Raw genomic sequence first — 23,121 nt, 5'->3', positions numbered from 1 at the left:
ATATTTTATAGACTCGTTTTTCCCAGATAAATAACATTGTTTATTTATTACGCTTTTTCAAAGCTCGATATGTGTTTTGAACAATATTTTGCAACGATAATATTCCTACAGATTTTAAGTTTGATTGTTGCAGATTCAGGTAAAGATCATGCGAAATTTTGCAAGGAAGAACAGTCAATGATTGATTTTATAAATTGGAAGCAGTGAGATATAAATCTTACACAATAATATATTTTTTCAAATCTTTTTAAAGATATTACTTTAAATATTAATATATTTCTCCGGATACTTTCTGTTTCCGATCTTGACATTGTTTATTGTTCTTCATCTACGAAGAACCTATATATGGAATTATTATTATTTTTGATGACTCTGGTGTTTTCTAGTTTATAATATATCAAATATTGATTTGTCTAAATGCAAATTATCTCAATTGGGAACCGAATATAAAGGTTTTATTATGACTACTGCTGGTGATTTACGATGCCAATCGTGGTCTGCTCAACAACCAGTTCATAAAGTTAGTTCATTGATATTTTAATTTATTCTATTTTTATATTTTTCTTTTCTCGCAACAGAATTTAAAAAATCAAGTCATAACGATGTAAATTTTATATTTAATTATATAATTATATAATTATATTTTATATAATTTTATTGTATATATTATATATTGTATTGTATATTGTAATATTAATTTATTTATATATAATACAAACTTTTATCACTTTTTTATGCATATTAGTATAATTAAAGGAAAATATTTACATCATTTTGAAAATAAATAGAAAATTCCATTTTGAATAAAAACTTCTTTATATATATATATTTGTTGTGTTTGATTGACATATTTTATATACATGTAGTTTTCGGTCAAAACTAAATACGTATATCAGGTACTTTAAATATTCTTTACAAAAATGTTAAATATATTAATATCTTCTTAATTTTTTCGCTTTAGATTAGTGCAGATATAACTGATGCAAATTTCCCAGAAAAGTCCATGAAACTTGCTAAAAATTATTGTAGAAATCCTACGAAAGATCCAAGAGGTCCTTGGTGTTATACCTTAGAACCTACAGTTATCGATGATGAATGCGATATTCCGCTTTGTAATTACAAAGGTGAATTTGTAGTTACATTCATTTAATGATAAGACAAACTTGTCCTTAATAATTAAATATATTATTTTATCTAAAAAATTTAAATCTTCTCGCAAAAATAAAAGATACAATACTTTTTGCATATTTAAATCCGTTGCTACGATTTTTCAAGATAGATTTAATTAATAATAAGTTTATTATTTAAGTTATTAAGAGACGATATAGGTATGTATAACAAATGTATTTAATAATACCCGATATAATTCACATAATTATATAATTAGATTGTATTATAACGGGACCAGGAGCTGAATACGGCGGAACTCGTAGTTTCAGCACTTCAAAAAGAAAATGTAAATCTTGGAATAAAAGATACAAACTCGGTAATGCAAAAGTAAGAAAAAAAATTAATCTTGTCATCGCGCAAAATGGAATAATCTATTTCTTATTTCTTCATTATTTGATTAATTGGTTTTAGAGCATTAAATTTCATAATAAGTATTTTCCGGATGGATCAAGGGCAAAGGCAAATAATTTCTGTAGAAATCCAGACGATGACATCAGTGGCCCTTGGTGTTACGTGGAAGAAAAAAATTTCGAGCTGGTAGAAAAAGAATATTGCGACATTCCTTTTTGCGATGACAAAGGTTTATATTTTTATATTGCCTAATATAAAAAAAAAGTTTTAGTTTAAAATAATCGAAAGAGTAGATAATTTTCAATATAATTACAATCGATTTAAAGTTGAATAAATTAATAAAATGCTATTAAATTTAATAATTAATTATTCTAAATATTTTTGTCTTAGATTGTTTAACATATTCAAGAAATTCATCAACTTATTCCATATTAACAAGATTAAACAGCACTTATGGAAACATATCTTTCTGGATTAAACTTTGGAATCCTCTTGACGAACAAAATGTATATGGATATCGTTAAGTATAGATGCATTCTCTTACTATAAGTAATACAAATCGTAATTATAATGAAATTAATCGGATGCATTTAGGCGGAAGCCAGAATTTTATTAAGTGTACTTCCAATTCCATCTTCCGCCAAGAAAATCGCTCAAGAGTGGAAAGCTGGAGTGGAACTTTTGATTTCAAATACAGTTAGCGGTCAGACGTATCCAGTTACTAATGTGAGTGCATACAGTACTTTTAAAGTCAAAAAATCCAATGATAGAATCATCATTAATGTAACACAATATTTGATAGAATTGATTAACGCATGTGTTTTTTAGGATGAACAAAGCCTTTATGAAAATACACCCGAGATATTACTTAGTTCTAAGTGGACTGGACTATGGATTACATGGGGCGGTGGTTTCATATCACTCGGGATACATGGTGTGTCGAAACCATTAATTATGGATGAATATAGAATGACAAATAGTATTTCGAGTTTATATCCCGACAATTTTTTGCACTATGGCATCATGGGCACCGGTGTCTTGTGGAGCATGGAATTTTGTCAAAAATGTATAATGTAACATCCATAAATTTATATCTGTACAGCATAGATTGCAATTATTATTAAACAATATGTTCGAAAATGTTTGTTAAGTGCATAATACGTCAAAAAAATTATCCAAATTAATTTATTTATATTTTTTCTTACTTTTCTATTAAATCATTCTATTAAATTTTTATTATATTTAGATTGTGAAAGTCATACGACTTTTGGAAATGAATTCTTAAGAATTTGGCCATTACAGAAAAGTAATGATACACAGGATTTTCAATTTTATCTTCGAGCTAGTCGTAATGTAGAGATACGATTATATCAAAGTCCTGGGTCGCTATTTCCTTGTTTCACGGTAAAATTGGAAAGAATATTCAAAGTTCCTGATATATGTATATAATATTTAGTTTTGACCTAAAACTACATGTAGGCATAAAATGTGTAAATCAAACGCATCAAATTATTTCAGATAAAAATTGGACACAACGTCACATTCTTGTTATATCAGGAGAATGAGAAGTCAGTGAAACAGTATTTGAAAGAAATTATAATTCAAGGATTAATAGATTATTGGAATTGGAAAGAATTTACTATTAGGTATCAATATATTACAATGCACTTATATTGAAAAATACTTAAACTTGTTGACTATAACAAATTTTTTTAAAAATAAATATTAAATGTTAAAAAAAAATGTTTTTATAATATCTATTTATAGTATCTTTGGTACACATTTATATTTATTCTCGCAACGTACATATGGAAGTGAAGAGATTCTAAAAATAAATCATGATCTACTGATTACTTTACGTTGGTTCAGTATTGGAAGTCAAACGATAGCACATTGGACATTTTTTTGTTCACCCGATGGTAAATTTGATAATATCTTTATCAAAGATTTTATATTTATGTGTATATTTTGAATAATATTATATATTTAATAATATAATAATAATATTTAAATATTATATTATATTTGAAATACATTTCTCGTAATGTTACTCAATTATTTTCCCTCTAATTTCTAAAATAATTGTTAATATTTAACTTAGAAAGATTTAATAAGATTAATAAGATTCAAATTAATCTTGTTACGAAGAATAATTATACAAAAAATTACGAAAAATTCTTAAAATAATATATAGTGTGTACGAACAATTATGCTGTGTGACTTATATTGGAAATTTTTTTTGAACTTATATAATTTACCCCCGTTTTAATTGAAAAATCTAAATAGCGATAGATGCGATAGAAGATCCCCAGCCTCCAAACTGTATTCATAATATCGCAGATTATCAATATCAAGGAAATCAATGGACAAGCGCAAGAGAACTTCCATGTATACCATGGATAGCAGAAGAGGTTTCATTTTTTTCTCCATAACATATCTATATTTCTCACAGAATGGCCTTACACTATGTGATATTCTTTATATATTATAAATTTTTTATTTGACAATCTTTGGAATATCGATGATTGTGTATGTGTACATATACGTACGTATGCGTAAAGCTATTTTTTATCTCTGCTTGTTTTTTCTTTTATATATATATTATGCCGTTGGAAAATTTATTCTTTCGTCTAATATCATTCCAAATAATTGTGTAATACTATAATAGTAGAAAAGATTATTTATCTTTTTTTCTATAAAAGATAGTTTATTTTTATTAGGTGCCGCCTGATGAGAAAATAGCAAATAATTTTGTCGATAAATCTATAGTGAAAGCTTTAAATAGATGTAGAAATCCAAGTCATGATCCTAATGGACCTTATTGCTACGCGATTTCCGACTCGCATGCTTTCGATGTTATAAAAAGATTTTGTCACGTACGGATTTGTAGATCTTCAGGTATTTATAATTAATTCTTATATATTTCTAATTAATTTTAACATATTTCTGATTAATTCTAACATTATTAATACGTTTGTTTATTTTACTATACACAACAAATGTAAAATTCTTTATTTTAAATGTTTAGTTAATTTATAAAATTTTGAGTTTTTATATATTTAATTTATGAATTTATTTATGAATTTTGGTCTAATTAAATAATTATACGTTCTCTTTGTAGAATGTCGAATGGCGGGAACTGCTAATGATTACATAGGCACACTGTCAAAGACTCGTTCAGATCGAATTTGCGCAAAATGGTTAAGCGATTACGATCTCGAGCAAATGCAAATGCAAAAACCGAACGTATCATTAACAACGAGAATTCCTGCTAAGATTCAGAGATCAATTTTGCGTAAAATCTCGTTCGAAACATTATTTAAAACAAAATGTTTTAATAGAATGTTAGTCATTACTTACAAAACTATTATCAGGTTTATCGCCGAAGGTGTCATCTCAATCAGAATTTACTGTCATCAAACCTGTCCACATGGTTGACCGAACATATTTGAATGATAGTCTTTATCCGGAACGTAATGTACGAAATGCCAGCAATTATTGTAGAAATCCATCGCGTAATATTGCTGGCACATGGTGTTACACGACGGATCCATTAGTTCCACAAGATCTTTGTGATGTAAGAGATTGCGAGAAACCAGGTAAAGTTTGAGCTGTTGCATAGAAAAAAAACTGTTGCACAGAAAAGTATATATAAAAAATAAATGAATATTTTTTTCAATAATAACCGTGACAAATATCTTTTTAGATCTTTCTAAAATTGATAAAAATTAAAATTAGTTTACAGCAGTAAAATGAATGCAATTAAAATGTGACTATAAATATATAATGACTATTTACAGGATCTTTCGTAAAAAATAGTTTTGGCAAATTATCTTGAATAAAAAATAAATGTCTATTTAATATATTCTAAATTACACATAATTATAAAGGATCAAAATTTTATTACGATAAATTTAAAGATTCGTTTTTAAAGTGTACTTTTTCTCTTTTTCCATTGTTAAAATATTGAATCTATAGAATGATATTTTAATACCATAGAGGAGTGTACATTTTTTGTAAAAGGACACGGCATTGGGCGTCGTTTATACGTTTTGCCGGAACATCGTACAGAAGGCTTACATTTTTCATTAAAAGCTTGGGAGCCTGATCAACCGGATTCCATAACGTTCGTGTTTACTGCTGATGACGGATTCAATTCCCGTTACATCCTCAAGATCGGAGCTTTAGATAATGAAAAAGTACTTCTCTATTATCAATCGGAAGAGAAAGGTAATTTACATCATATTATATACAGTAGAAGGAATCAATCTTTCACTTCCGTTGAATCTTACCTAATCTCCTACTCTTAATCTTTTAACTATATACTATAGATATAATTTTGGTGAAAAAGAAAACGTTGCCGCATTTGTTATACCTTGGCAAGTGGAGTAGTTTTATTATACGCATACCTCGAGGACGTGTTCTCCTTTATTACGAAGGAGCAGCGAATCCGCTGTTCGAATGGGAACATTCCGAATCGGCTAAAGCTTTTTTACCCGTCTATTACTATTATAATAGCGAGAAAGGACACACGATAGGCGTTGCTTTCGATTGTGCCTCAAGTATATTTTATTGTCTAAATCAGTACACTTGCTCTCAAAATCTTTGATGTAATCTTTCTACGCGCATTCGTATGTAGGATGTCATATAGAGAACACGCAAACCGATCGCTACACTAGAATATTACCATTATCAACGTGGTCCAAAGAAGAGCTGATCAGACCTAATAAATTGGTGCTGATGATACGCGCCAAAGGTGTCGTTCTGATACCGCTACTTTTGTTGCCCGCAACACCAGGGTAATCATATATCGGAATATGTATTTTGTAAAGCCTTTCCATTTTTTTGCATTCATATACCGTTAATTATATTTTGCAGATTTTACGCGCTCACGCTCGGCGAACGGGATCGATGGATATATTTTTTAAAAAACACATATCCTAAAGTTAGGGTTTATCACAAACAGAAAGCACCTAAGCCTATATTTACCACGAATTCCTGGACAAATATTACTATAAAGTAATTCGGTTAAAAGTACATTTATGTAAATTTCACTGAATCCAATCTAATTTAATTACTTACGATTTTCTGTCATTTTTTCCGAAAGATGGTTTGAAAGTACAATTCAAGTATTCTGCAACGAGACCAATGTGTTTCATTATGTGCACCGTCAACCGCTCATCTTTTATTTTTTTTCGCTCGCCGTGGATCCAGGAAGTTGGGCCACTTGGAGCGCGAATTGCATACCATCGGGTATATATAATTAAAAATAAAAAAAAATTATGCAAACTTTCAAAATAAAGTTACAAATAAGGAATTTTTATATATTGTTTCACAAATTTAAAAATTTATGATAAAATATATAAAAATAATAATTATCAATTCAAATTTAAAAAATGTCGAATCGTATGTCGTTCACTTTATAAGTTACATGCATGTAATGATTAAAAATTTTAATTGCATGCAGATATAGATGGTCCTCCTATAGATGGTGGATGGTCGGAATGGGGACCATGGATTTGTAGTGCTAGTTGTAATGGTGGCATAGGGACCAGAAAACGATATTGCAATTCACCGGAACCTAACGTAAGGGGTGAACCTTGTATAGGGCCTAATAGCATGATGGGTCGTTGCAATATGATTTCCTGTGGTGATGTAACTGATGGTATGTTCAAACTATAATATCATTTGTCTAATATCCCTTCTTATTTTTTTAATAAGTTCACAAGATAATTCCCGAATTTGTTATGTACATAATTTTAATTCACCGAATTTCCATTATGTACTTGATTTTAATTCCCGAATTAAAATTAATTTCCGATATTTTTTCTTTTTTAATATTTTGAAGAAATTAGTCTGTCACAATGCTAATTCTAAATAGTTCATTGCCAGACAAATAAAACAGAATATTTACTATGTAGCTTTTATTTTTCCTTCCTCGAAATCTCAAATTGATTTAAAAATTTGATAATTTTTATCTCAATTGTGTAGATACTACGACTTTAATAAAAAGAGGAATTACACAAAATCATACTGCTCTTACCGTGAAGGAGTATGAATCGGTATCACTTTCCTCGGATTTACATATCGTAAATGCCATCAAAGCTGAATCGTCTGATTCGGAAATACAGTGGTCTCATAATGGAATTTTTCTTCAAAGCGAACAGCACAGACTAGAAATTAAAAATTATGATATTAGTATGCAATATTTATTATAATTAATTAATACGTTTAATATGTAATAATTTTTTTATAAGATAAGAAACGTGAACTTGTCATTTTTTTCAGTAATAAATAGAGCATTATTAAATGACTCGGGTGTATATACTCTTACTGTGCATCGAGTAGATGGAACATACATGATATTTAAAGTCGTAACTCTGGCAGTAATTCCAATTAAAGAAAGCATTATAATTCGCGAAACTCTACCTGTACATGTAATGTGTCATTGTGCTATTCTTGGCTACGTATATTCTGACCTGAAGATCTATTGGATGATTGATAATAGAGTATGGAAAGATTATGGTATCACGTTGCCTGTAGCTGTAAATGTTGATCACATTTCGGCTGTAAATAGATCTCATCATGGTACGTGGAAGTGTATTGTGGAACAAATTGATCTAAATTTCAAGTGGACGACAAATATGATTCGCGTTAAAGGTAGTTTTCGAATTAATGTACAAATGTTTTTTTTTTAAATCCATAATAATTTGAAATTAAAATATAATGTATAATTATATAAATTAAAATATATAACATATAAAAATAACATGTAAACTACAACAAGTTCTCGGTCCTCCAAACTGGCGTACTCATTTGATGGAGGATAAGTTAACACGACCGATATTTGGATGGATGCCGAGTGAAGAATTTGTTGCTTATTCGGTATTGGCTATAATTTTATTTTTAATATGCTGCATTATTATAGGTTCCATTCTTTATGTCAGGTAATGTGCAATTATATAATTTGATTATATTTATGTATTGGCAAAGTGTATCATTCTATGATAAAGAAATTAATTATTTTTACAAAAATAGTTTTACAAACACACAAAATTAACGAGACATTTAGATATGTAAAATAATATTACATGCTCTATCAGGTTTCGAGAAAGTTTGAAAGCTAACGTAACTATGGCAAAGAGGAAGGTGCGCATAGGAAAATTTACAACAGAAAAGAAAAAAGATATTGCTGATGATATACTTGTAAAAACAGAAAACAAAAATACAACGCCCGATTTGGTTAAATCTAAAAATTTGCATAGTGCATATAATGAGCAACGATTTCAGACAAAAAAATTAGAAAACGTAAATCGTATGGAGAAGTCGAGACTAAATCAATCCAAGTCTAATTGTAAGAAAATAAAGAATAGATTTCGTAAGTTAACGAAGACTAAATTGGCACATATTAAAAATCTATTAACAAAAATATTGTATCTTTTTAATCAAATTTTTAGACATTTTTTAAAAATCTATTGCATGTAAAATTGCAGATTGGAGCAAAAAAAATAAATCTATTGACGATAAAACGTCAGAAAGAGTAAATCTAATCACGGAAAGCGATACTGATAATTAAGTATAAAAATAAAATATCTGATATCTGCATCATGAATACACTTCAGGTACACTTGCTGTACTTCTGTACAATTTTTTTCGATATGATTCAAAATTTTTTTAGATTTATGATATATTACGATCGATAATTTCCTGACAGCTGCGCATATTCGAGTTCTTCACGGTTCTGGTTGAAAACGGATGAACAAAAGGGACGACACATCGCAGACACTAGTGCGAATCAGACGAGATGAAGGAAGGATGAATGAGAGAAAAAGGAAACTCTCCTTCACCCTTCCTCTTCTCCCGAGAAAGAGAGCACGAGGGTTCCACTCTATGCCCGGAGGGCGAAAAGGATTCGCTTTACGGAGAGAAGAAGCGATCGAAGAAGAGTGAGGTTGCCAGCAGATCGGTAGGACAGGCCCGAGGGAAGCGTAACGAAAATAAAGAAAAAGGTACGATGACGGCTATTTGCTGGAAACAGTAGGAAGGACAAGAACACACAGAAGAGAGACCAGAGAAGATAGAAAGAGGAGAGGAGGAAAGAAAAAATGCAAGGCGAGGAAGCGCGAGAAGGATCGAGACAGAAAACAGAGAGAACGACAGGTGCGCCCACGTGGGGCTCGCTTCTTTGAAGCATCATCGCGAATGGGTGGAAGAGCGAGGTAGAAGCAGAAGAAGATGACAACAACGACGACGACGATGACGGTGACGACGAAGACGACGAAGAGGACGAGGAAGATGACCGACCGGCTTCCTTGAGCCGGTTGAACAGACCGACACTCGCTCTACACCCAGGTTGCACTCATGCCAAGTGCATGTGGTGGGGTGAAGATTGCACTGGCGTAGGATGCTGCTTTCCGTCGATATAAATCATGCCTCCTTTCATGATTATATACACGCGCGAATGTTTACAAGTTTGTTACTTTTCGTTCGATGGAACCAAAGGAAGTTAATGAGGAAGAAAGTAATGACGTCCCAAACATCTCGAATACCCCGAAAACCGGCTCCTTATTGTCTTTGTTCTTGCAACTGTGAGCATCTTTCGCGTTTTATTCAATCGAAGATATTGTTAGCAGTGGTTCGAGCGAGTCCGGGCAGACGCGGTCTGATGAGGTATGGAGAAACCCAGTCGAAGCCAGTCGAGTACCCCTAAGGCTATACCTCGACTACGCCGATGAAAAAGGCCGCGACTGGGACCGATGGGTGGGAAAAGGTGGTCCCAAGAGAGGGAAGGGCTAACCATTCGGTAGCAAATGCTGGTAACCCGTCGCAAGGTCAAGATCAGTCGGTTAATCCCGTCCAGTCGACCGAGGGCCTTGCACCTTGCACGACGAGCGATCTCTCTCTCTCTCTCTACACTTGTTCGCACTCTCGTATACGTTTACGTGTAATTTTGCACCGGGTACACGCCGCGGACGTATTAATTACGCGTATTAATTAACAAGCGACAGCACAGTTCGCGGAGATTAATCGGATCGTCTTTGGAGAACATTTGGATCCTGAAGTTTTAAATGTCAATCCGTGCCGGGACTTTTCTCATTAGCAATGGGCTTCTCGTTCAACACACGGCGTGCTAAGAGAATCTGATGTTCTCGTAAAAACAATATAAAATATCCTCTTAGCGATTTGTTCATGTGCAAGCACGGATGTACTGCAAATAATTATTCAATCAAGTGAAGATCGCTGTGGTGAATTCCCGAAATACACTCTTCGCGCGGGTCTCTGTTATGGAAACTTGCGTCTTAATACCTAAAGAATTCTCTCTGGTCCTTACCAACGATCAGTCATCCTGTAAAAACCTCTTCAAAAATGACTCGGCTACATTGGTCACGGATGTAAGAATTTCGGTATGGTCGAATGTGTTTATCCCATCGGGAACTCTGATTTACCCGTTTCAAGGATCGATCAGATTTGACAAGATTGACCTTTACTCTCTTCTTGATGACAATGACGTAAGTGAATTTATAACTCTATTTTTATTCTATTTTATTATAATATTTTAAGAAATTTACACGAATTTCTTACATTCCATTGAATGGCATTAATAAATAATATTATAATCACATTTTTTGACAACAGAACGATCAAATAGCACGTAAACAGTATAATACTTTAAAAAAATGTGTATATACATACCGATATGTATATTAATTTATAATCTTTACTCATAATTTTATTTGCGAGAAACGATAGCTTTTGTATAAGTAGATTTCCCGAATCATAATTTAACAGGAGTTACAATACTTTTCGATGCGTGGCGAATTTTTTAAATGAAAGATTAGCTATAAATTATTTTAAAAGTATAACGTTAAAAAATCTAATGTTATTTTATTTTTCATATCTTATTTATTATACCTATCTCTATTTAACTTATCAAATATTAAAGAAACGTCATAGTTATAGAAATATGCAGCCATTTTGTCGGCGCAAAAATAATAAAGATGTTATATTGGCTATAAAAAAATTAATATGATCTCTATCAGTTGTCAAAGTTATCGAAAAAGAATTCGATATAAATATATGCATTATTCGTCTCTCGATACAGTCAATACTCATGATCGCCATTCATTAAAGCGATGCGGTTTTAGATCAGACGCGAATACGGCTGTTACGACGAGGTCTTCTTCTCCAACTACAATCTTAACAAGCGTCAGTGCAATTGGATAAGGTTTCTTCGTATTGTTCAGTCATACGATGAGCAAGTTAATCTGATCGGTACAAAGGTGAAGGGTAAGTAAAAAAAAACAATTCGAGGTAAGCTTTTTAAATCCAGAACGTTAATATAACTGCTAATTAAATAATATTAATATAATTTTATATAAAATACGAAAAAAGGAATTGAAAATATTGTTTTAACGTCTATTTTCTCCGGTTTTCTGAAAACTTTTATCGTTGCTCTCTCCCTCTTTCTTTTCCTCTCTCAACAAATATAATAATTTTTAAAAGAAGAGAAATCCTTAAGAGAACGTTTGTTAAAATATTAAATTATTCTGTTTGAAAATTATGCAGCATATTTTTTATCCGTGATGATGCGATATTAATAATTTTTCTTTTCGACACTTTGCAGCTCTAGCACTTTCATTCTCTTCTTTTTTTTAGGTGAACCTATATTCGAAGTAATAAAGGATGTTCAACCGGACACAGAACTAGTGGCTTGGTTTCTACCAGCAACCCAGCAGGATTTCGTTATCATCTCGCACGACGTGTGCTCCAGATCGGCTATCTACAGGTGTACGATCGACTCTATCTTAGACGGTGAGTGAAAAAAAGCAACGTATGAGCAATAGATGAACTTATTTCTAAACATTAATTATATCAATAAACAGTAAAATATGTATGTGAATTATGCATATTTACACATCTAAAATTAATCAGACACAAATGATGGAATATTGAAATCATCCCTATATATTTAGATTATGTCTACTACCCTTTCTCTTTTATAGAGAAACAACCCTTTCCAACGATATAAATTAACCATCACTACTGAATTTATCGCCTGCACTTAGTTTGTTAGCAATTTCCTGTCCTGAAAATTCACAAGGAACGCCGCGTTCGGACATTGTAACTGTAAGGATCATCTATATGGCTACACTGCGACCATTGTACTGTCCTTTATATCTTCGGCGTGCGCGGTCTACGCATTTGAATCGGAAATCGCGGAGCTTTGTGATCCGTCCGACAAAAATGCCGCCGCGTATTTGCATTTCAGATCGTTTTCGGCGAGCTTGTTGTTCTTTTTCCGATTGCACTGCGATTACCGCTAAACGGCTGCAACGGTGGTCGATTCGCGAGGAGATGAATTAACGCGAGAAGTTTCAACATCTTCCTTCAATTTTTTTATATTAATAATTATCGAATAATATTCAGTCGATTGAGACAAATAATTTTACGCTAAAATTTATTTCGAAATTTTTCTCAGGCTTGTATCTCTCCGACATAAAAGATTTTCCATCGTGTCACTCGTGTATTAAGTTTCTATCGATTAGTATATATCCTCAACACACTTATTGCACATATATATGGAACTTTAAATTGTTTAATTTGGATTTATAATATTCGAAATATGAAGTAAAATATCTCGAATAAAATTTGTGCGTTTATATTTGCATCAAATGAGAAAATTCGAGAAATTGCTCTTCGTCCCTTTTCTTCGTTTCATTATAATATATTTCATAAAATTCTGGAACCTTTGAATTTCTTTGAGATCGAAATGTTCTTACTTACATAGAATCCCCGTTGGACTTGTCGATGACATTACTCGCTCATCATTCTCTACCACCGATATCACACTCCTATTACGAGGTGGATGAATACGAATCAACATCCGAGGAATCCTCATCATCAACCTTGTCGTTGGCCGGTGATCATCTCGATTGCAGCATCTTGACGACGATTAAAAGAGGGGAAAGGGTTTTATTGCCTTGCGAAGTCTGCGGCAAATCCTTCGACCGGCCATCTCTTCTGAAACGACATATGAGAACACACACAGGTATGAAACGAGAACTTGAGATTAACACATCCAGGTAGTTTTTGCGCACGCGAGACATTGAATAGCGGAGTAAAAAGCTTCGCTTTTTCCAAATATCTTCGAAATATCAATGTTAACGTAAACTGCCAATCGACGCAAAATTTTCATTTCTGTTTGGCAAAATTTCTATCTAAAAAAAGTTGATAAAGCTTATTTATATAAAAAATTCACGAAACACAATTTCAATCAATGATAAATCTCATCTCAATGCGCAAAGAATAGCGAAACTATATTTTTGCAAAAAGCAATTAATTTTGATAGTTTTATTCTAAAGATTTTGTATGTATATACAATTTTTCTCGTGAAGAAAAAAATTAAATCGTTAAAATTTCAATTATATATATATATATATATATATATATATATATATATATAAAGATATATATTGATATGCGAGCGAAATGATACGCGAAATCGCGATCACTTTTGCTCGACGATCGAGATAAATGCTCTCGAAGAAAGGGACATTATATCGCGTTGTTCGTATATATGTATATCAAGTCGGAAATCATATAAAACACGAAGGACCAACGCGGTAATTCAGGAATGGTATTAAATTGAAGGAGAGAAACCGCATGTCTGCATGGTGTGCAACAAGGGTTTCTCAACCTCGAGCTCGCTGAACACGCATAAACGCATCCACAGTGGTGAAAAACCTCATCAGTGTCTTGTCTGCGGTAAGAAGTTCACAGCCTCGTCGAATCTCTACTATCATCGGATGACTCATATCAAAGTGAGTACTTGGCACATATTCACGTATTTTTCGCGTCCAATCAAAGAAAAAAGATTTGAAGAATGCAAACAACTTTGGCGCTGTTATGCAGTTCAAGTCTTAATTTTATTACAATAACAAGATTATTATTCGAACATTCTGAAAATTAATTGATTAAACACTACATCAAAATCGTTGCATAGAAGCCGCTATATATTAATTCTTTTTACCTTTAATTATAATTGTACTGTATATGTATATCTATCATTCTGATTTTAAATATTGCTATCTGAATTTTAATAAGTATTATTAACTGATATTTATTTAAATGAAGAGATAATTTAATATAAAAATCCCCGATTCCGGGGTTTTAACCTTTTCGATATTATATAAATCAATATTCAAGAAATCTAGCCGACTAAGTTATGAACTTACCATATATAGTTCGGTGAATATCACTGGATTGTGGAATTTATCCATACGTGCGTTTAATGCAAATATAATTTCAATATATATTGCCTTCCTTATATACATAATTATATAGGAAAAAATAAAAGATATCCAGTGTATTCACGCGAATCTAATGTCGTATACGGAAAGCGCTCCGCATTTAATTGATACGTATACACAACAAAATGGTTTCTAATAAATGGCAAGATTTAATTTGCGGCCAATTATTTTATATATTCTCTAACTGATATATAATAATTTGTCAAGAATTTTGAAGAAAAACAAAGAGGAAAGGAACGCGATAGCTCGATTTAGATCGTGAAAACATCGACCTCGAACGAGAGGCTGTTATTAATCTGGAATAAGCTAAGATGCTCACGCACTATTTCTGCGCGCGTTTTCATCTCTTTGCTTCTCGTAATTTCGCGTAAGCCTGGTAGAACTGGAGTATCCAATAAGAAAGACCGAGCAATGATCGGCGAACGACGAGCAAGTGGTGAGGGAAGGTGAACGTGCGAAGTAATCGCGAGGATGCAAAGTTTTTATTTATCGCAGCGGAAACCGTATGAGTTTCTCTAATCCCATTCGAAGTAATGATATCTCGGGAGCCATATAGGTTGGTCTGCCATCAGCTACTGTAATTGGCCCATTACTTGCTACCGCATGGAATGCAATCCAATTAGAGAGACAGAGAGCGTATAGAGCCGGAGGCTGAGGCTCCTCGCCACGTTACTCTCATCCTCCCTTTTCTTCTCCCTTCTTCTCACTGTTGCACACGTCCTGTTCATCCTGCTATACCAACCTTCGTCCGCGCGCGCGTGTCGTTTTGCTCCGATTTTCCCCTTCCGCTTCGTCGCCTTCGCTCTTCTTCTCGCCCTTTTTGCGGCGAGATTCTTCCGAATTTCGTCTTCTTACCTGTCTCACCAAATTCCTGACGCGACAGATGCCTTCGCAAAAATTGAACATGCCAATCGGAGATGAATAACGACACGCTCGATCGTTCCAGCTGGCTACTTTGCCGCTTTCTTTATTTATTGAGTAAAGCACAGGTGATACTCACGTTCATGTAATTGCTGTTTGATGAATATATTTCATCTTATTAGAGCGAGCAGATATGTATATGTATATTTCGGCGACTTCATTTTTTCTTTCACATTCTTGCTTGAAGAGAAATCGAGATATGATGGATGAATTTATTTTATCTTGAAACCCTATAAAAATGACAGATAACACAAATTAAATAAAATGTCTAATTAAATGAAATGTATAAGATCTCGCTCCTGATTTGATGAAAAATTGATACAGCATGCATCATGCTTTTAAAGAAGATGACTCTGAATCTCTTTAGATGACAGAAAGATAGAGATCGATTTACAATTTATTTAGACATTTTCAATACATTTCTCGTTTAGTATGTTTCAATCAAATACAGTACAATAAAATATTTCTGTCGATAAAAAAGATATGCATTTAATGATCAAGCATTTCTCTCTGATCGTATATATATTTTTTTCTAATACGAGTATTAACTGCATGCTCTATCCAATTTAATGTAATAATTATAATTTGATGTTAATGAATACCATTTAAAATATATTTCTTCTTTACACAATAAAATATTTAATTAAATATTAATATTTAATTAAATATTTTATATGCGGGTTCTTAATTTTTGTTACAATAAGACTTTTGTTACTACAATCAGTAAGAAAGAGCCAAATTTTTTATTATTTAAAATTATATATATGTAAAATCGCGCTATATACATACGTGTAATTCTCTCGATCGCGATCCGCTCTCATCTTATGTAGCTACGAACGTCAAAGAAGCCTGCGAGAGCGGGAACTCATACACGTGCTTACGGATGCATCGCACCCGTATCTATCGGCAGGTGCATCCGAGATTACGCGTGTAAAACGAGAGAAGGTGTATCGTGCGTGTATGTGTATATGTACATACATGTATACACGTATGCTGTACGCAACAAGAAGAAGTGATGCGTTGCTGGCGGCCTTAACGAGCCGCGTACGCACCGGTTTTAGTTTAGCAAGGTTATTTGCTAAACGGCCTTCCTGCCTGCGTGAGTAATTGCCACTGAGATCATCGAGAGCGCGACTGAACCGTTTTTAATCGTTAGTCAAAAAAGCATCGTCGCTATAAACTAAATATCTCTCTCGGAAGTTTGCAAAATTGCGCGCCTCCTGCTCAGATTCTAATACGATAAAACTGGAATCTACACAGAGAGAATTTTCTCTTAGAATTTATCCTGAAATTCATGATAATCCTGAGAGACGATATCACATTGAAAGAATTTTTTATAAGAGTTTCTCTGATTAATATTTTTACCACAATAAAAAATATTGATATCTACCGCAATAAGATATATAAGAAATATGTTTGATTAATTTTACTAAAATACATATATAGTAAAAAATTTCAATCATAAAAACTGATGTATTCAGTGGCTCTTGCATAGTAATTTTCGGTTTATTATTAAACATGATAATAGTGTAGAATTTTGCGATAAAATATAACGAAAAATTCTCTCCGTGTATTTATTTTTAATGAAGATTCTGTGTAACAATAAAATTTTAATTGCAAAACTACGTGTAACACGAACTTGAAGATTACAATCGAGATAATGGGATTCTTTGTAAAATCGAAAGATGTGATATAACTTATATTTTATCTTTTCTTCTCGATAGAATATCCGATTGACACATTATTCGGATCGCAGCATAGCATCCACCGTGGAATATTTCGTTATGTTTTTCTAGGAGAAACCGCACAAATGTTCGCAATGTTCAAAATCATTTCCTACGCCGGGTGACCTCAAGAGCCACATGTACGTGCATAATGGGCTCTGGCCGTTCAGATGTCACATTTGCAGCCGGGGCTTCAGTAAACCGACCAACTTGAAGAATCACATGCTGCTTCATCTAGGCAGATGCTCCAATAAAAAGTACATCAAGTCTATTTCCGACTTGTGACTGACATGAATATCAAGTTTCGTGAAAGCTTCGTAAAAAAGATTTAGAAATTATTGACGTAGACAGACGTATACACACACGTAATGTGCCATTCTTAGTCAAACATGTAATTTGACAAGAAGACAATCGTACATAAGCAATATTCTCTTGTATTATGACTGATTTAGATTACTTTATGTGAAAGCATACACTTGTTCAATGATGTAAATTTTTTAAGAAAGACTTTTTTAGTTAAATTATCCGATAAATTACAAATATTATAATTATAGTCATTCGTATAATTAATATATTATTTTTTTAAGAACGTGGATAATAGAATTTATATCGAAAAAGTTCTTCTCTTAAACGTAACTTACGTTTGTATGCACAATGATAGAATAATGTTAGCTTATCAGGATAATATTATAATGCTTATACATATATCTCCATCTTTCTTTTTCATACATTTAATCATTAAAAAATATCCTGTAAGAAGATATTGTTAATAAGCTTTTTTCATTATGAAAGTTGATTCTATCATCTTTAGTCATTCAAGATTTTATTTTATCTTTATTATTTATCTCTTTACAAGGAGGAAAAAGGAGGATTATTATTTAAAATTAATCTTTAAAAATCGAGTGGATTCTTCGATTTGTTCAGTTTTCAATTTAGAATTTTTAAATAAATATGCCAAAGTGATATTTTATTTAAAAATATGATACCAGTCTAGAATTTCCAATTTTCCGACAAGTTCAATTTCTAAAGATTAACTGGATATATAATATCGAGAGAACAAATAAGCCACTTTGTACAAACATAAGAGTTCTTCGTGAAATGAAGAGCGCAAGTTGCCATTTTCTTAATAATTATAAGCAATAATTAAAGATACTGTGCGTTAGGTACTTTAAGAACTTGTACTTGTACATGATACATATATGTATATGTGTATGCGATAAAATGATGTATTGTAACGCTACTTTTTTTTACAGAAAGCGTGGCAATTTTTGTTTCATCGATCTCTTGTCTAATGTTCACGTTTTTATAGATATCTTTCTCAAGGTATCTCTTTAAATAAATATTAACTGGATCTTTTTCGTAGACGATTTATTTGATTGGATGATTGATGCGTGCTTTTTTTTAACCGGTGTAAACGCATTGTAAGTCGCGCACGGGATGATATACATACTCATTTCATTCCATAATTTTGAATGTTGGAGTACAAAAAGATGGGCCACACATATATTCTCTGTAAATATTCTATTAAACGGAACACAATTTGGAGATGTTTAGATTTTCAACAACTCTTTTTTTCTTTCCTTCGTTTTCTTTACGCAACTTTATATGCAATTTCGTGTGGATATTTTTTTTACGCAATATTTATCTATATCTCTTAATATTAATACACGCCGCCGGAACCGCCACTGCCGAGTCCGGCTTTCGTGTCGACAGGTACTTGTTTTTGAAAGCAATCCTCCAAGAATTGCTCCATCGAAAGATACAAATGCCCCTTAACGCCCGCCAAAGTATGACTTACATCCGGATAGACCTATGAGTAAGTCAACAGATGCATGCTTTCAAGATGCAAGTTTATAATTTATTATAGTAATTTAGAATTATATCTCTGTAATATGACAATGAATCTCTTGTCATCAATTGAGGCTTCTGTTAAATTTAATTTAAAAAAGATTGAAAAACAATGTTCCTCTGTATTTTAATTCAAAGAAAGGTATAGAATGTCTTATGAGAAAGAAAATATTAAAATACCTGCTGCCGAAAAAGTATGCCTTTCTTAGCGAGATGACGGGCAAGCGCCATGGATTGTTGAAATTGAACGTTGTCATCCGCAGTCCCGTGTACCAAATAAAACATCTTATCGTGCAGATATTCTACTTTGTCGTAAACGTTAGATTCGGCGTAGCCTTTGTAGTTGGATGTCACGTTTGGTAATCCCATGTACCTCTCGGCGTACGCGGAATCTGTGCGATATAATTATATTTTGCGTTTGTGAAATAAAATCATCGGTAAAATATCATCATAAAATAAAATCATCAAGGTAATAAAATGCAGAGATATTTTTTCAGAAGAATTTTAGCTCCAGGATAACGATCCACAATACCATAAAGTTCCCAGGAGACGACAGGTGCGACGCTTATTCCGCACTGGAATACGTCTTGCTTCGGATTAGCTAGAACGAGGGCAGCGACGAAACCACCATAACTCCATCCCCAAACAGCGACCCTTCGTTTATCCACGAAGTGTAACGAATCCCGTAAGTACCTGGATAATTGTAAACATATTTGGAATAAACAGTATTATAAATTAGTTTTACAAATAATATGGAACCTCTAAAAATGGGTGTTTTATAAGCAACATATACATACAACGATTAAAGAATTTTGTTTATTAAGAATAAAAATGAAATGTTTAAGTTCAAGAAGCAAAATTTGCGGAGCCAATATCTTGCTTACTCCGTAACTTCGATTTGGTCAGCCACTTCCACGGAACCTAACCGATAATAAACTTCATGAAGCAATTTATAGCCTTGTCCTCCGCTTCCTCTACCATCAATCTGTGCGACAATCACATTTTTCCGACTAGCTAAATATGTGTTCCAATCTATTTTAAACATCTCGGTGACCAGTTGCGACCCAGGAGCACCGTATCTGTAAAAGAAAACTAGACATTCTATACAAGTAAAATAAAAATTTTTTATCTCTAGCTTATTTGGTAAATGAATTATTCAATAAGCCAATAAATCAAAAGAAGACAAAATAATAAATAAAATATTTTATATTGCTCGCTTTAATATTTTAAATTTATTACGAGTAAATTAAATAAATCATTATTTACATCTAATTTCATCACATAAATTGATTGATAATTACACCGTACATTAGATACCGTTTTATGCAGTAATCTCATTGATTAAGAGATTATAATGATTCAAGATTTTATACACGAGCTCTATCTGATATATTTTTTAAAATGAAAAATACAGATGAAAGAGAAGCATTATGCAATAAATTGCAATATATAAATGTACTTACACTTGGACAACCAATGGATAGCGCGTAATTTCATCTTCTCTAAGCCCAGGTGGTAGGTGCAATCTCACCTGGGCATTGTAACCGCCGCTAATATGCACAGGAAATGTCTTTACCTGCGGAAGTGCGATGTTTGCCACTTTTTTCTACAATAAACACACATCCGTGGAAAAATTAATTATAAGATGCAGCTTTGAAAAAAATCGATCTCTACTCGCAGATAATAGTTTAAAAGCTTAACTTACGCGTAACAAGGTATTGTTCTGCAATATTGTGATAAGTCGCGGCCTGGGCAACTCCGTTTTGTAGAGAGCCACCGTGGGTATACCAGGTCCAAGGCACTCGAGAACGAAATACTCATGGCTCGCCGATGGGAAAATCGCGTTGTGATACTGACAGGGAGGTTCGCCGATCTCTAGAAGTACAAAACGTATCGAGGCCGAATAATAGGATCGTGCACTCGGACGAGCGGTAACACACGACTATTTACGCGCGCAATTCCAGGCTGGTATCGTTTTGTTAGATCATTTAAAATATACAGCGGAATGTATATACATTTAAATATCTACAATATATAGAGTCTAGATATATTTTAGCGTTTTCCACCACATTCAAATATACATCTGCGCTTTATACATCCATACATATCAAACATACAACACGCTGTTGTATACAGAGAAAATATATAGGATATTCCTCAATAAAACCAATTTCTTCGAACTGTGAAGTGGTTGATTAATTTAGAATTGATCTTTTCTTTTGCAAAAATATCGAGACGTTTTAGAGCTTTTCTAATTATACGAATGAAACTGAAGAAACTGTTGAAGCTTTAGAGAAACACAAAGAGATGAAATATAAAATCATATTTATTCAAATTTTCGATAGAACTTTATTTGGATATAATGTTAAAAATCGAAAGGTTGCGATAAATAATGATAACGTCTTTGATATTTTCGCTGAGAGAAAATAAATTCAAAATTGTTCAAGAAATTCAACAGTTGCTTTGAAGCTTACCGAGGATCATTCTATATATTGTCAACTAACAGATATTGTTTAGTTGCGTACCGTCTCTACCTGATTGATTATTCGTGGATACCGTCCGTCTCTCTCTGTCAGCACTCACACACTTAAGACGGCAAGAAAATGGTACAAAAGAAGAAGTAGGCTTTAGATTCGAGAATGCCGCACCATCGGCACCAGGCGGTCGGTATTATTGTCGTGGATTACCAATAAAGCCGGCTGTTAAGAAATCTCTATAAAGGAAAGGACGTGACTGTATGGCAGGACAACAATGGTCCAAAAAATCCAGACAGCCTCTTAACAGGACCCTACGCACGCACAACAAGGAGTTGTCCCAAAAATAACGTTTCTATTATCCCGTTATGTTTTTTTATATGATTCTAAGATGATCTTATAATTAAATATATTTTAAAATGTTTTTTTATTTTTAACATTTTTTATATTTTGCTCGACATTGCTTAAGTGTTATTCGAATCATAAAAATCTCGAAATATAATATCTCTAGAAAAAATCAAAATTAAACACTGTTATAAGTCAGCTAATAGACGAGTAAACTTTTAGAGGAATTAAAATTTTGAGACAAAAATATTTAATGTAATTTATTATTTCAATTATTTTTGCAATAATTTTCCCGTTCAGAACGATTAATTTTTAATATATCAAATTTAAAGTTTATACATTTATAATTGGATATTATTATTCTAGTCAATAAAATATTTTAATAAAAGTGATTGAATTAAAAATATTATACTTAAATTTATGTTAAATCTCCAATGCAATAAAAAAATATGCCGTATTGAATTTTTTAATCATACATACGCGATATCTAGTATATATTTTGATGATAATAATAAAACATTGAGAAAAAATAGATCATCTTTTTTTACGCAAAAAATCGCGCGATAAGATCCTTTAAGAGTTCTGAGCTAAACACATCTGAAGCACATAAACGATACAACATTATTGACATTGTACACGTATGGTGCGAACAACTATAAGACTTTGGCTAACGCGCGTTTAGCATGTATAAATTTATACACATTATTAAATGTTTAAAAACAACAATAGTTGGTATTCGTATAAAAAGGTAAAAAGAAACATTAAAAAACTGTATGTAAGTATATCCGTGTGTAAGTACTAATGTCGAGAACAGTACTATTATATAGTAGGAATATATATATATGATATGTTTGGAATATATAATAATGGTTGAAAAATACAGAGTAAATTTTAGTTTTCAAGTAATTTTTCATTGAAATATACCTCCTGGCAGAAAACCTTTATATAGATTTTTAATCTAATTGTATTTTTAGCGTT

At 32.3% G+C, this 23,121-nt stretch overlaps 3 protein-coding genes across 3 annotated transcripts in view; 2 read left to right on the top strand and 1 right to left on the bottom strand.

The window, feature by feature from the left end:
- The first annotated feature begins 456 nt into the window (after window positions 1–456).
- LOC114931797 (uncharacterized) lies at window positions 457–9,947 on the top strand. The gene is given in 25 exon segments (XM_085487358.1): window positions 457–520; window positions 962–1,124; window positions 1,388–1,497; window positions 1,582–1,750; window positions 1,912–2,027; window positions 2,116–2,247; window positions 2,350–2,587; window positions 2,768–2,925; window positions 3,040–3,167; window positions 3,289–3,440; window positions 3,808–3,932; window positions 4,242–4,419; window positions 4,643–4,812; window positions 4,814–5,120; window positions 5,521–5,751; window positions 5,853–6,083; window positions 6,161–6,320; window positions 6,400–6,540; window positions 6,629–6,774; window positions 6,989–7,186; window positions 7,513–7,719; window positions 7,810–8,181; window positions 8,309–8,468; window positions 8,625–8,954; window positions 9,713–9,947. Coding segments are annotated over 25 exon segments (4,617 nt in total). The 5' UTR covers window positions 457–460.
- Window positions 9,948–10,342: 395 nt separating this feature from the next.
- LOC114931813 (uncharacterized) lies at window positions 10,343–19,036 on the top strand. The gene is made up of 6 exons (XM_029303967.2): window positions 10,343–11,030; window positions 11,667–11,808; window positions 12,178–12,333; window positions 13,310–13,570; window positions 14,173–14,342; window positions 17,549–19,036. Exons 1-6 carry the CDS (start codon window positions 10,806–10,808, stop codon window positions 17,759–17,761), a joined length of 1,167 nt encoding a protein of 388 aa, XP_029159800.2. The 5' UTR covers window positions 10,343–10,805; the 3' UTR covers window positions 17,762–19,036.
- The window catches only part of Dpp10 (Dipeptidyl peptidase 10), a 15,810-nt gene continuing 8,799 nt past the window's right edge, over window positions 16,111–23,121 (bottom strand). The window contains exons 11-16 of the mRNA XM_085487361.1: window positions 21,030–21,199; window positions 20,788–20,930; window positions 20,209–20,403; window positions 19,857–20,017; window positions 19,505–19,716; window positions 16,111–19,286 (exon numbers count right to left, since the gene is read on the bottom strand). Of these exons, the coding sequence (XP_085343487.1) occupies window positions 19,137–19,286; window positions 19,505–19,716; window positions 19,857–20,017; window positions 20,209–20,403; window positions 20,788–20,930; window positions 21,030–21,199 (1,031 nt within the window). The 3' untranslated portion in view covers window positions 16,111–19,136. The remainder of the gene's footprint in view (window positions 19,287–19,504; window positions 19,717–19,856; window positions 20,018–20,208; window positions 20,404–20,787; window positions 20,931–21,029; window positions 21,200–23,121) is intronic.

Source organism: Nylanderia fulva, unplaced genomic scaffold (genome assembly GCF_048542155.1).
Source record: "Nylanderia fulva isolate GAGA-0341 unplaced genomic scaffold, ASM4854215v1 Scaffold54, whole genome shotgun sequence".
In the NCBI taxonomy this organism is placed as follows: domain Eukaryota; kingdom Metazoa; phylum Arthropoda; class Insecta; order Hymenoptera; family Formicidae; genus Nylanderia; species Nylanderia fulva.
Note: the sequence above shows the minus strand (reverse complement) of the source record. Positions and strands in the feature narration are given on the sequence as shown.